The sequence below is a fragment of the Salmo trutta genome, chromosome 4, assembly GCF_901001165.1.
Source record: "Salmo trutta chromosome 4, fSalTru1.1, whole genome shotgun sequence".
Classification (NCBI taxonomy): Eukaryota; Metazoa; Chordata; class Actinopteri; order Salmoniformes; family Salmonidae; genus Salmo; species Salmo trutta.
This window is the reverse complement of record NC_042960.1, coordinates 39332500-39345135: the sequence shown is the minus strand read 5'-3', so window position 1 is coordinate 39345135 and position 12636 is coordinate 39332500. Positions and strand designations below refer to the sequence as shown.

General features: G+C 43.3%; 1 protein-coding gene across 1 annotated transcript in view; it reads right to left on the bottom strand.

Annotated features, from left to right (window-relative positions):
- Window positions 1-12636, bottom strand: part of LOC115192339 (transforming growth factor beta receptor type 3) — a 139583-nt gene that overhangs the window by 15511 nt on the left and 111436 nt on the right. Inside the window, exons 11-16 of the mRNA XM_029750723.1 lie at window positions 12085-12246; window positions 11292-11495; window positions 9731-10024; window positions 8495-8630; window positions 1336-1386; window positions 1040-1147 (exon numbers count right to left, since the gene is read on the bottom strand). Of these exons, the coding sequence (XP_029606583.1) occupies window positions 1040-1147; window positions 1336-1386; window positions 8495-8630; window positions 9731-10024; window positions 11292-11495; window positions 12085-12246 (955 nt within the window). The remainder of the gene's footprint in view (window positions 1-1039; window positions 1148-1335; window positions 1387-8494; window positions 8631-9730; window positions 10025-11291; window positions 11496-12084; window positions 12247-12636) is intronic.

The window sequence follows — 12636 nt, the reverse complement described above, 5'->3', positions numbered from 1 at the left end:
TTTGTTCTACAGTATGTGCTGGAGTGTCCTCTGCAGGCTTCAGGGACCACCACACTTCCTACTAAAGGTCAGCAGGGATCAGAGTTCACAAGAATGGGGATGCTGGAGGGGAAGGTCTTGGCGTCTAACAGACAGATTGTGTCTCTCTTCCTGCGAGCCGAATGGCGAGTGCACCACAAAATGGACAGGGGAAATTCCAGCTTCCAGCCAGTCCCCTCTCTGTCCGAGCAGAGGCCATTGTGTCCGAGAATACTCACCGACCACTCCTGACCACCCCACAGGACCTAAGACCCATTCAAAGGCAGGAAAAAGAAGAGCCGCTTATGCTGACAAACAGGATATATTTACAGTAGAGGAGTCAATGTGTTATTGTTAACTCGCCTCTGTCAGCTCTTGGATGTTTTCCGATTATAGAATAGCAGCATTCTGGCACTGTGATGTTTAGGACATTCTTTAGATGGTCTTGTCTTTCCATCAGAGTTGGGCTCAATTTGAATTGAAGGCAGTCAATTCAGGAAGTGATTTGAATGAAAAATTCAGAAATGTAAAAACTATTGAAATGACTACCTTCTACTTTTCAGTTAATTTTTTTCCCGATTTTTTAATTGTAATTTTAGTTTTCTTCCCTAATTGACTGCCTTCAATTTGAATTGAGCCTAACCCTGGTGACGAGAGGTTACCATCAAGGTGAAACCTTCAGACTTGCATGAGGGCCAGCAGGTACGACCTGATGCAGCAGCAGGTAAAGGGACAGAATACAGATGTATACAGTATGTTACAATGAGGGTCTACGTTCCAAACTAGCATACCACTAGTGAATGTTCCATTCCACTTGAAATGAAGCAATGTGTTGGGTATACATTCTAAGTAGTATGCCAGTGTAGATGTAACTGTATGATGTATTTATTTATTTATTTAACCTTTATTTAGGCAGGGAGTCCCATTGATACCAAGGTCTCTTTTTAAGGAAGCTCTGCATGGCAAGACCTACCTTTGTCTCCAGATACAGTAGGTAAAGGGACAGGTCAGAATGACGTACCTGTATGAGAGTAGATGAACCACAGGGCTCCGGTCAACAAGGCCCCAATCACAAATGCGGCGAAGGCGATCCCAACCACGGTCGGGGTGTCCAACACATACAAAACAGCTGAGGGAGAGAAAAGGCCAATTTTTTTTATTCAACGGCATTTTTTTTCTCTGGACATGACCGTATGAAAACAAGTTATATGCAAATGACATAACTCAATCTGGTCAACAGTTATTTTGTCAAAGTGATTTAAAATCCTGACATACAAAAACCATTGGTTTAGAATCACCTAGCAATGATTGACTTACTTTCCCCTGGTGGGTCAGGAGGGCCTTGTGGTGCCGTGCGGGTGGGAGGCACTGAAACATAAAACACAGGCTGGCGTTAACACAGAACAACAATGTAACACATTTGTAGATGCATGAAAACACCACATCTCGACTACGCGTTGAAGCGTCAAGAACACTTGCTGTGACGTAAAGTGCCAGTGCCTATGAATGGAAGCTGAGCAACCCAATGGACATAACTACCCTGGATTAACCAGATCCTGAAAATGACATTGTGTTGATAACTGTAGTTCTAACGAATGTGGTACAGAGATCTGATGCAACTCAATGCAGTTCCAGTAGCTAACTAACAGAAACTTAACTATGTATCAAATGGCACCCGGTCCCCAATAAAGTGCATTTCTTTTGGCCAGAGCCCAATGTGCCCTGGTCATAAGTAGTACACAATCAAAGGAGATGAACCTGTTGACTTCTAACAGGTCTCAGCTTACTCCTTCATTTCCAGTCATCTGGATGGCTTTCAAAAGTCAAATTAGCTTCTAATTACTTCTGAACAAACAATACAATGGTGCTTATTGTGTAGAGGCGAACTCAAGAGCAGGCTTGGTCCGGGTCCAAGACCCCGGCACAATGAACAGCTATTCTGGGAAAGAACACCTTTGGGTTTTCATTCCCTCGTGACAGACGATGACAGAACCATCACAGGAGATTTTGGTAACACGACAGCTCCCCCTATCTTCAATCCTCCATCCCTTTCCCCCTCCCCTCCAAACCGCTCCGTGACAGTCCCCCCTCCATCTCCCAATCTATCCCCTCCATCCCCCCCTTCATCCCTCCCTCCCACTCCTCCTCCTCTCCAGTCTTATCTGTTCCTTTTGGCCTGTTATGTAGAGAATGCTAAGCTGACCCGTTAACACCCAGAGACGCCCAACGAGTTCCAAGTCAGGGGAGAGGATAGAGGAGCCTCTGTGATTAAAGGAGTTACATGAACCACTACTCGTGGAGATTCGTTTTACAGTACTGTTGTAGTTTATGAATTATGAAACAACGTATGAAAAGACCATAGCAGAAGAACTTTCTAAGCCATGTCAGACTATGAATGGACAGCCCCACCTCTGTTGGGGTTTTGGGCCGGCTGAGGTTCCGAGTATGGGTGATAGCTCTGAGGTTCTGTGTAAGGGTCACTGCCCTGTTCCCGCCTAGCCTCGCCCGCCCATGTGCTCTAATAAATATGGTTGAGTGGTCAGCTGTGTCTTCCTCCCAGATCAACTCTGCAACTAGCACATCTGACAACAGTATGAAAGACACCCTGAGGTCAAACCATTCTCAATGTAAGAAGCAAAGCTTTGTTCTTCATAGTTATGTAGCTTTCACAATGATCTCAGCTCCGCTACATGTGTGAGAGGAACAGCGAGAGAGAGGGGGAGAGAGACAGAGTGAAAGACAGAAAGGAAACTTAAGGCATGGCAATGTTCTCATCTCCTTATGCTCTAGGCACAGTTGACCCTGAAACGATAGCCGCTCAATAGAGTCAACGTCATTTGTTTGCCCAGACCTTGCTGTTCACAGAGTGGAACAGAAGAACACTCCTTCAGTGATGTGGTGCCTTGTTTCTCTTAACCTCTGAACCCCGAACTCCAACCCGTCTCCCCAAAGTGTGTAGAATTGACAAATGGAGTCCCTGTGAGATCCTTGACATCCGAGGTCTGTATTCAGATAAACGATACGCCAGTTGACTTGGATGCACAACTTACTGTCAGTCAGTCAGCTAACAGGCACTCAGTCAGACAGTTTTATGTGTTGTATAATTTCTGTACTGTAAACAAGTCAAAGGAAGGCATAGGGAGATATGGAACAGGGGATTCAAAATGGCAGTGCTCTAACAAAGTTGCCTGTTGACTGAAAGCTTAGCAAATTATATATTTTATCTGAAGCTTAGCACTGAAACCTGCATCTGATTCAAGTGTGGGGAGACTTATTTTTGTAGCTCAAGGTTCTTACCACTATTCAACATTACTCACTATCTGTGTTTGAATACCCATACTAACATACTGTATACTACATACTTAATGACTATATACTACTAGTTCATTTTAGTATACTGTAAACGAACAGTATCCTTTCAGTTGAGCATACTAGCGCTTTGCCTGTCTACTGGAAGTTGATGCTGTTGCTATGCAACCTCTCGCTAGCTTGTTAGCATAACAAATTACTAGCTAGACATTTTACGATTTTGTGTGTGTTCGTCAATTCAATCTGGAGTGCCAGAGTGCGCTCATAAATTCAGAGCATTGTCAGATTGTCGGTTCGTAAATTCAGAGCGTTTAGCTCTCGGAGCGTTCAGAGCGCAAACTGGACGGTCTGGCCGAAGAGTAGGGTTGATCAAAGCGTTCTGACCTCAACGGCAGTCAAGCACCCAAGCTAACTTGCTAGCTACTTCCAGACACGAATGAGAGAACACCTCACTCTGACCATTTTACTCGCCCTAGCAGAACTGGTTAGGCTGTGTTCATAATATCCAGAGCGTTGGTGGCAATAATTGAATTACACTTTTTTCCCGATATTTACTGACACCGGCCATATTCAACGAGAGTGCTCTGAAATTGGAGTAGGTAGCCAGAATTAACAATGTCATTGAGAACGCACACCGACTATACCACTTAGCTAACCTAAGAATGACGTGAATAATCAAGTCAATAAACATTGGGTTGTTAGTTAGATAGCATATAGTTAATATACTGGTAAGTTCAATGATGTATTAGTAGCCAACTAACGTTAGGTAGCTAGCTAACATACCGGTACATACTGCTGTAATGATATGCTATGCGGTTCGTAAGGATAGCGTAGCTAAGAAATTATCAGCTAACGTAACTTATTTCAAAAGTCATTACTTTATTACATTGGCTGCATATTTTCCACCATATTCTTCAAATCTGAAAACGTAGTGAAACTACGCCCATTTTCTGAAGAATTGCATTATGGGCCCTAAAAGCACGGAAAGTGTCCACTACTTGTAAACTCCGAATTTAGTACGACGTTAAGGGAACTTTTGGCATACTAACTATATCCATTCTATGACCAATAAGCATACAACATACTCAATTTACTTCACAATAGTACAGTTAGTATGAGTATTCGAACACAGCTACTATCTCTTTCACTAATAACCACATGACAAAATAATATAGTGCACTATGGTATAAATACTATAGTATTCACTGTAGTGTTTTTGCAGACCTTCCTGTAGTATTCACTGTAGTGTTTTTGTGGACTAAAGTAGGCATAAACACAGTGAATACTGTAGTATTTACATATCTACCACTCCAGTATCACTCCAGTATCCCTGCACATTGTAAATATGGTACTGGAACTGACCCTGTATATAGTATGCTTACTTACTTTCTCGTATTCTTTTTATTTCTTATTTCTTGCGTGTTTTTGTTCTACCTTATGTTATTTTTATTATTACATTGTTATTGATTACTGCATTGTTGGGTTTAGAGCTTGCAAGAAAGGCCTTTCACTGTACTAAAACTTGAAATGTGTATTTACCTTAGTATACTGTAGTATTTACAGTTAACTTTAGTATAAATACTGTAATAAAATAAAACTAATATATACTATAGTAATTAATGTAGTGTTTTTGCAGATTGTAGTATACTGTAGTATTTATTGTAGTGTTTTTGAGGACATTAGTGTCACGCTCTGACCTAGGAGAGCTGTGTTTTCTCTGTTTAGTTAGGTCAGGCTGTGATAGGTGGGTGGGCATTCTATGTTTTTGTTTTCTATGTTTTGGCCGGGTATGGTTTCCAATCAGCTGTCTATTGTTGTCTCTGATTGGAAGCCATACTTAGGCATGCCCGTTTTTCCCTTTGGTTTTGTGGGTAGTTGCTTTCTGTTTAGTTTTGTATACCTGATGGAACTGTTGGCTGTCATTTTGTTATTTTTGTCTAGTGTTCGTTTCCATTAAAATACACAACGATGAGCACTACACGCTGCGCCTTGGTCTCCTCTATACGACGCGTGTAACAATTAGTGTAATATTTACTATAGTGTTTTTGTTTTATTATCTTTGACATAGAAGTGGAGGCTTTCTCCTTCATGAAACCTATTGGAGAAATACTAAAAGTGCAAATTTTCCAGGACCTGTAGGTAGATATGACTGGGTTCTGAATAGAGAGTTCAGAGCTTCTGGTCCTTTGTATGACCTGTAGGCAACAAACTATATGGTCTATACTTGGCATTTAGGTTTCTCACTTATGGGTGGCACAAATGTTGATATGGGAAGGGAATGGGAAGGGTACATGCAAATTAAATACTGTAGTACTTACTGAAGTGTTTTTGCGGACTATGACATTTTTGCGGACATTACTGTAGTATTTACTACTGCTTATTTTTTGGGATAAAACTGTTGTATTTACGATTGTATTCTACAGTATACTATAACATTCTATAGAAAGTATTACACATGATCAAGGGATACTGCAGTAATGGGAAGGGTACATGCAGTAGTAAGTGTGTAGTTTAGTGTTCTACAGCATACTACAGTTTACTATAGAATTCTATAGTAACTACTGTAATATTCTATAGTAAACGGTAGTATTTTTTTCATGTGGGTAACTAGGGGGAAATGGATGATTTTGTTAACATTTCCTTACAGCTCGCAGTTCCATAAAAACTTTGAAAATGTATTGATTCTGTGAGGCAGTAAATGTAGCTTTGATGGCTGAGCTTTGAGGCATTTATGTTTTTCTGTGCACCAAACTGCCCTCTTTGATTTGTAGATCAAGCTGAACTCATTGGGATCCTGTCCAGTGCAGGACTCCAGCTGCTTTGAAAAGACTGCTTGTTTTCTTTGCCATCTCACCATTAGAGATGCCTTTGTATTAAAAGCATGGTTTCTGAGCCCAGCAGTCTTTTTTTCATTCAATTTTTTGGCATATCTGTGCTTACTTAAACACATGCACCGGAACATTTGCGTAATGTACTATATAGGGAATAGGGTGCCGTTTCTGACGCAGCCTGAGTCTGTGCCCAATATTCAGGCCCTGCAGTGGCATGGTGCTCATTCGTTAACACAGGCCAAATCAAGTCCATTAGTAAAACTCCCCAAGTCCCCATTACTGTTTGCCATGCTTCATTTGCTCTGGGCACAATGGCAGCCCTTAGTGATTAACACAGTATGATTAAACCTGTGAGTCAAGTATTGCATCCTAAATGGCAGCCTATTCCTTTTATAGTGCACTGCTTTTGACCAGGACCCATAGGGAAAAGGGTGCCATTTGGGACGCAACTTGCGAGTCAAAAGGGGTTAACTCATCCCACCCACCGACCACAGTCCACTTGTTGATGTAATCACCCCATAAGGGGAAGCTGATTGGAAAAGCCCTGGCAGTGAAAACAGCAAATGGGCTCTCATGATATCACCCCATCTATGGTTTAGATCATAATGGGTGCAATGTGACGTTTGGTATCAGAACTCCCTGGACCAGCCAGCCTAACGACGCATGGACCACAACACACACACACACACACAACTGCAGTTTTATCAAAAAAAATTCTGTTTTGTCATTTTACATTTACATTTTAGTCATTTAGCAGACACTCTTATCCAGAGCGACTTACAGTAGTGAATGCATACATTTCATTTAATTTTCATTTCATATATCTTTTTTTCCCTTTTTTTTCTTTTTCGTACTGGCCCCCCGTGGGAAACGAACCCACAACCATGGCGTTGCAAACACCATGCTCTACCAACTGAGCTACAGGGAAGGCTGTCCTCTGTTATGTGAGTGATCCTGGGACTGCGTGATCCCAGGACCTCCCCAGTCTACCCCACCCTCTGATCACACACACCCATACACACACCCAGCCCTCTGTGCCTGACGGAGTGAGTGAAAAAGCATTTGACTAATGCAGCGATGAGGAGGCCTCTAGCTCTGGATACACTCCCAAAGCTAGCGAGAAGACCACTCCACTTCCCTCCCTCCCTCCCTACCGGGAAGGGGAGGCCACAGAGAAAGGCTAAATGAAAACAACTGGAGCTCCGTGCTGGATGGATGTGGATGACTCGTCTTTTTCCGCTCCTTCCGCACAGTATTGCTTGGTAGAACTGTGGTAGAACTGGAATGGGGCCTCAGCGCTAGCAGCAAGCCCCCCAAACCCAAGCTATGCTCCAATGAGCACACGTACACCCCCCCCCCACACACACACACCACACACAAATAAACTCCAGATGCAGGGAGGCAGGGGGATGGAGGGAGGATGCGATGCGCTTTGTATTGTGACTTGAACAGTTCTCTCTGCATCTCTTCCTGCAGAACTGAAGTTGGTTTTCTCTGGGATGTGCTTCCTGCCACCCAGTTCTCTTATTTACTCTGTCTTCCTGTTCTTCTTCAATGACCCTCAACACAGCTCTGTCTCCTCTGGCCAACTGGCTCAGCATGTTAGTTAGGCAGACTGCACATACAGTATGTCTCAGTTAGACTTTCTCCACAGACATTCATATTTAAAAAAAAAAATGTAACCTTTATTTGACTAGGCAAGTCAGTTAAGAACAAATTCTTATTTACAATGACGGCCATATGTTAGAATGAGACTTTCAGTATGTCTTACGAGACTACACTAAGATTATACTCTGATGCAGTGTTGTAGTACTCGAGTCCAGGATTCGGACTTGACTCGGACTCAAGTCACGATTATCATGACTCGACCAGTGGTGACTCAGACTTGGACTAAAATTTGATTTGATGTCAGAAAATCTCTCTCTCTTGCATAATTCAACATATTAGCTATAACAGCAAATGTTAGATGGCTGTATTATCTATTTAGAGTTACAAATGTGCAACACTGTAATATCATTTAATTTATTTTGAATGGTTGGACCGCAGCTTTTAGCTCTACCAAGAGACTCGTGGCTTGAGTATAAAGGAATCGAACACTAGGGACATGGGACTCGACTCAGACTCCAGGTTTAGTGTCTTGACTACATCACTGCTCTGATGTATTGGGAGGAAGGGAAGAAGGGAAGGAGGGAAAGAGGGAATGAGTACTTTCAAGTACTTCTTACTTCAGAATATTTATGCCATCCTCCCCATATATTCTGGATAAGCTGGTTCATCATAGAGGTTACATTGGATATGAGGGCTGTACAGGACTTTATCTTTCTTAGTCCACTCACCTGGTTCCTCCTTCTCCACTGTGTCATGTCCTTCCACCACCACCACCAGGGTCTTGGTAGAAGTCTTGGCGTTCATCATCATGGCTAGGATGATCTCTCCGTTGACAGACGTACACGCCTCGTCCGGTTGGATACACTACATGGAGAGAAACACAATAGGACCACTGAGAAATCCCTGATAACTCAGCCTTGGATTTCATATACCACATTAACTTTTTATGCATTTCATATGTAAACAGAACTCATTCATTTTCCCATTAAAATGTACAGTTTTTTGTTTGATTTACTTATCAGCCATGAGAGTGTTACATGTATTCATATGACCAAAAGCAGTTTAGAAGACCAATCGATACATCAAATCTCTACACCTTTACCCAAGACCAAGCATCTCTTTTGATCTTTGACCACACGTATAATTTCTGGGAAATCATACCTCGTGAAAACTTGTGTTCCTTCCCCTGATCCCTATACTAACCATAATGTAAACATTCAGCTGCAGCGCTGCTCTGGTGTGAGTCAGTTTGGAGCCCCAACCTGACTCTGAATCAGTTTTAATGTAGAACACCATCAGAGACCCAGATAGAGGGTGGCTGGGGGAGCACTGAGCAGAAAGAACTGCTTGGAAAAGGATATGAAAGTGCAATGGCATAGCAGAGATTGAGAGAGTGAGGAGGGGAGCGAGAGAGAGGCTACAGTACAGCGAGGCGAAGGAAGGAAAAGTGAAGTGACACTTGAGCTAGTGGCTTGTTTTGGTTCTACAGATGGTTACTTAGGAAACCTTAAGTAGATGTATGCTTCCTGCTTCTGGTTCAGAATGAATTGAGACTGGCAGATTGTGCAGCAGGCCTAGCTTGGTGCCAAGTCTCCGCAGACAGGAGCACAGACCTAACCTACGCTAAATGCTGCTCAAATGACCATAAAATGTATGAATCATTGCACAGACCACAGACTCAGGTTATGCCAGTTGAGTCTGTGTTACTTGAAGTAGGGCCCTGAAAGAGGCAGATGGTTTGGCAGTGGCACAAGCGGCTCTGGACTACACCTGGGTTCCAGGGTTCAAACCCTGGGCCGACCTCCACAACTCTTCATACTCCCCCTTTCTTCAAAACATACAGTAAATCTATCCCAATAAATAATATTACTGATATCAAATCAAAATTCTAAGCTTCTCTCTTCTACTTTGTTTTAGAGGTCGTAGTGTACAGGATGAACAGACACGAAAGAAAAACAACGTACCATAGCCCGTCCCTGGTTGTTGTGGTGTCTCTTGGAGCAGAGAGACATTTCACAGTGCAGAAACAGCAACGATTCGTTGAAGGGTGAGTTAAAGGTGAAGCTGAACCTCTTCCTGTCAGTCTGGGAGTGGGGGATAGGGAGGTCTCTCTGAGGGTAGTACTTGACCGTGTCGTCCGTAGGGCAGATGTTCTCGATCAGGGTGTAGTAAGACGGGATGTTCGGGTTGGAGTTGGCAGAGATGAAGCAGGTCTGGATCATGAACCCTAGCTCTGGGTCGACTTTGAAGGCTCCAATCTGAAGCACGGGAGAAAAGAGAAGGAACAAAATGGTGTCATTTTTTATAAAAACAATGAACTCAAGTCATACAAATGTTTTACCGTTTATAACGTGTAAGCAATGTGTGGAGGCTCAGGCTACATGATTGATATAGCCTCTAAAGGTATCCAATGATTTTATTGTCGAAACCTCTCATCGACGTCGTCAAATTGACAAACTATCTGTTTCAGCCTGCAAAGTTTTGTGAAGAGCACCATCTTGGCATACGTCCGTACACTCTCTGTCAGTCCAGGAGCTGACAATTTGTTTTAACACAGAGAACAAGCAAAAGGAACACTATCAGAGTGTCATCAGGTCCAAGAATCACAAATCCTGAAGCGGATTTCAGTCCCTTCAAAACATTTTAAGAGGATCTCTCCGACGGCAGACCACAAGGCATTTCCATGAGTTATTATCCCTCTGCTGCTTTTTCGTCCTTTTTTCCCCCACTGAAAACCTAAATGTGTTTTTCTGTCGGTGCCATCACCATGCCAAGGTTGACAGACATGCATGCACAGGCATACACACACACACACACACACGCCGCTTTCAAAATGACAGTTTTCATGCTCGACAGGGACTTGCACAACAGCAGTTTCCTACACACCTTAGTTTGGGCTATAGTCTCAGGGACCGGGACAGGGCATGGCAGGTCTCATCCCAGCGTGAGAGGTGTGGATGTGGGAGAGAGTGGGCTCAGTATGAATCTCTAGCTTTTCTTACACAACCTCCCTGTAGGACCTCTCTAGTAATAATTGTTCAGTACTATTTCCAAGTTGCATTCTGGACTTGCCAGACAGAATAAATAGAAGTGCCATATGTGCCAGGACCCTGAGGGGAGGACAGAGACCATGGCTGTGGGGTAGCTAACAGCAGAAAGAGGAGATGTTAGCTTTATATTCTCCCGACCCAGACCAAATATCAACGGACCCTGTGGAAACTAAAACATTCAAAGATGAAAGTGGACCCGACAGTCCAGACACAGCGTACACACAGAACAGTCCTCACTGTTGTTTTGACAGGCCTCATATCTAAGAGAGACAGAAACACGAACACACACAACTTGTGAAATCGCTCCGACAATTCAGGTCCTAACATCTGGATACTAGCCTACTAACTATCTTCATCTGAGCGAATCACAAACAGCCGAAAAATACAACAGACACAATGTATTACTTCAGTATATTCCAAACGGTTACAGCCAGCCTGGTACAGTGCGTTTGTAGTAGTTCACTGCTCCATTTACCTCTACAAAGACCTGTTTATTTTTGGAAACGGTGTGGAAGGCCTGGGTTGATGGATAGCGGAAGAGTTGGCTGCTGTACAGCTCCATGTTGAACATCACGTCGGTTCTGACTGGTTCCTTAGCTGCCGGGGCGAAGTGGGAAAAGGATCCTGATGATCCTGATCCTCCTAGCGTCTTCTGGTTCTTCCTGTAGGTGCAGTTGAACTGGGGGAGGGGGACAGAGAAGGAGAGACAGCCAATCAAAACAGTTGAACTGGATGGAGAAGGAGAAACGAGCCAATCAAAAAAATATATAAATTGGGTAGGAATTAAACAAATAGCCCAAGGCAGATAAATCAAAGTTGAAGCCGGAATTGAGGATAGTAACTGCCGATCTGATGTTCAGAGGATACATTTTTTGCAAAAAAAGTCACAAAAAAAATAAAATAACAAAAGAGTAAATTGGGTCGGCGCACGCACGACGGCAGCCATATAGTACGGCGCCATCTATAAGATGGGAGTCAATTTATTTGTGATTAGTGGTCTGGTCTTGACTCCTAGCTCTCCCAAACCCAGGCAGGCCCTGTCATTCAATGCTGCACTCTTAATTCCTTTTTCATTTAGCCTCAATTTAACCAGAATAAACTCCCTTGAGGTTAAAAACCAACCTCTTTTTCGAGGGAGACCTAATGTTTAAAAAATAATAATAATTGAGAGTCATATAGCTAAATGTCTTACCAGAACGGATGACCTGCGTTCTGGCCCTGAGAGAGAGTGAGTCATATAGAATCGAAATATATTATAGATGTCTTACCAGAATGGAGGATCTGTGATCAGGATCCGTGGTGTGCTCCAGGAAAGCAGCCCTCTCCAGCTCCTCTGCCTCCCCAGGGAAGGTCACGTCTCCGGACTCTCGATCCTCGTCATCTGGGGGACCACCACTCCCATCCTTAGGCTCAGCATGACTTATCAGGATCTGGATGTCAACCACAGCGGAGTTGAACACATCAGTGAACACACAGTTCAGATACAGTATGCGTACCAAATGGCACCCTAGCTATTCCCTTTATAAAGCACTAACTTTGTCAGGGCTCTGGTAAAAAAGCAGTGCACTATATAGGGAATAGGGAGCCATATGAGACACACCCCAGGACACTTTCCCAGTGATCGGCGCCAAACTATTTTCTAATAATTGTCTGTGTGAATGGTGTTGCTTCATTCAAGGGCCCAGGGCACCAGTGACAGGGCTCTGATCTGAATCTAGCTGCCAAAACATTCTGCAACAGATGAGCTGGAATTAAAACGTGGGAACGTCCAGAGATTTCAACAGTCCAGACCTCTCTCAGGCAGACCCCGTGAAGCATAT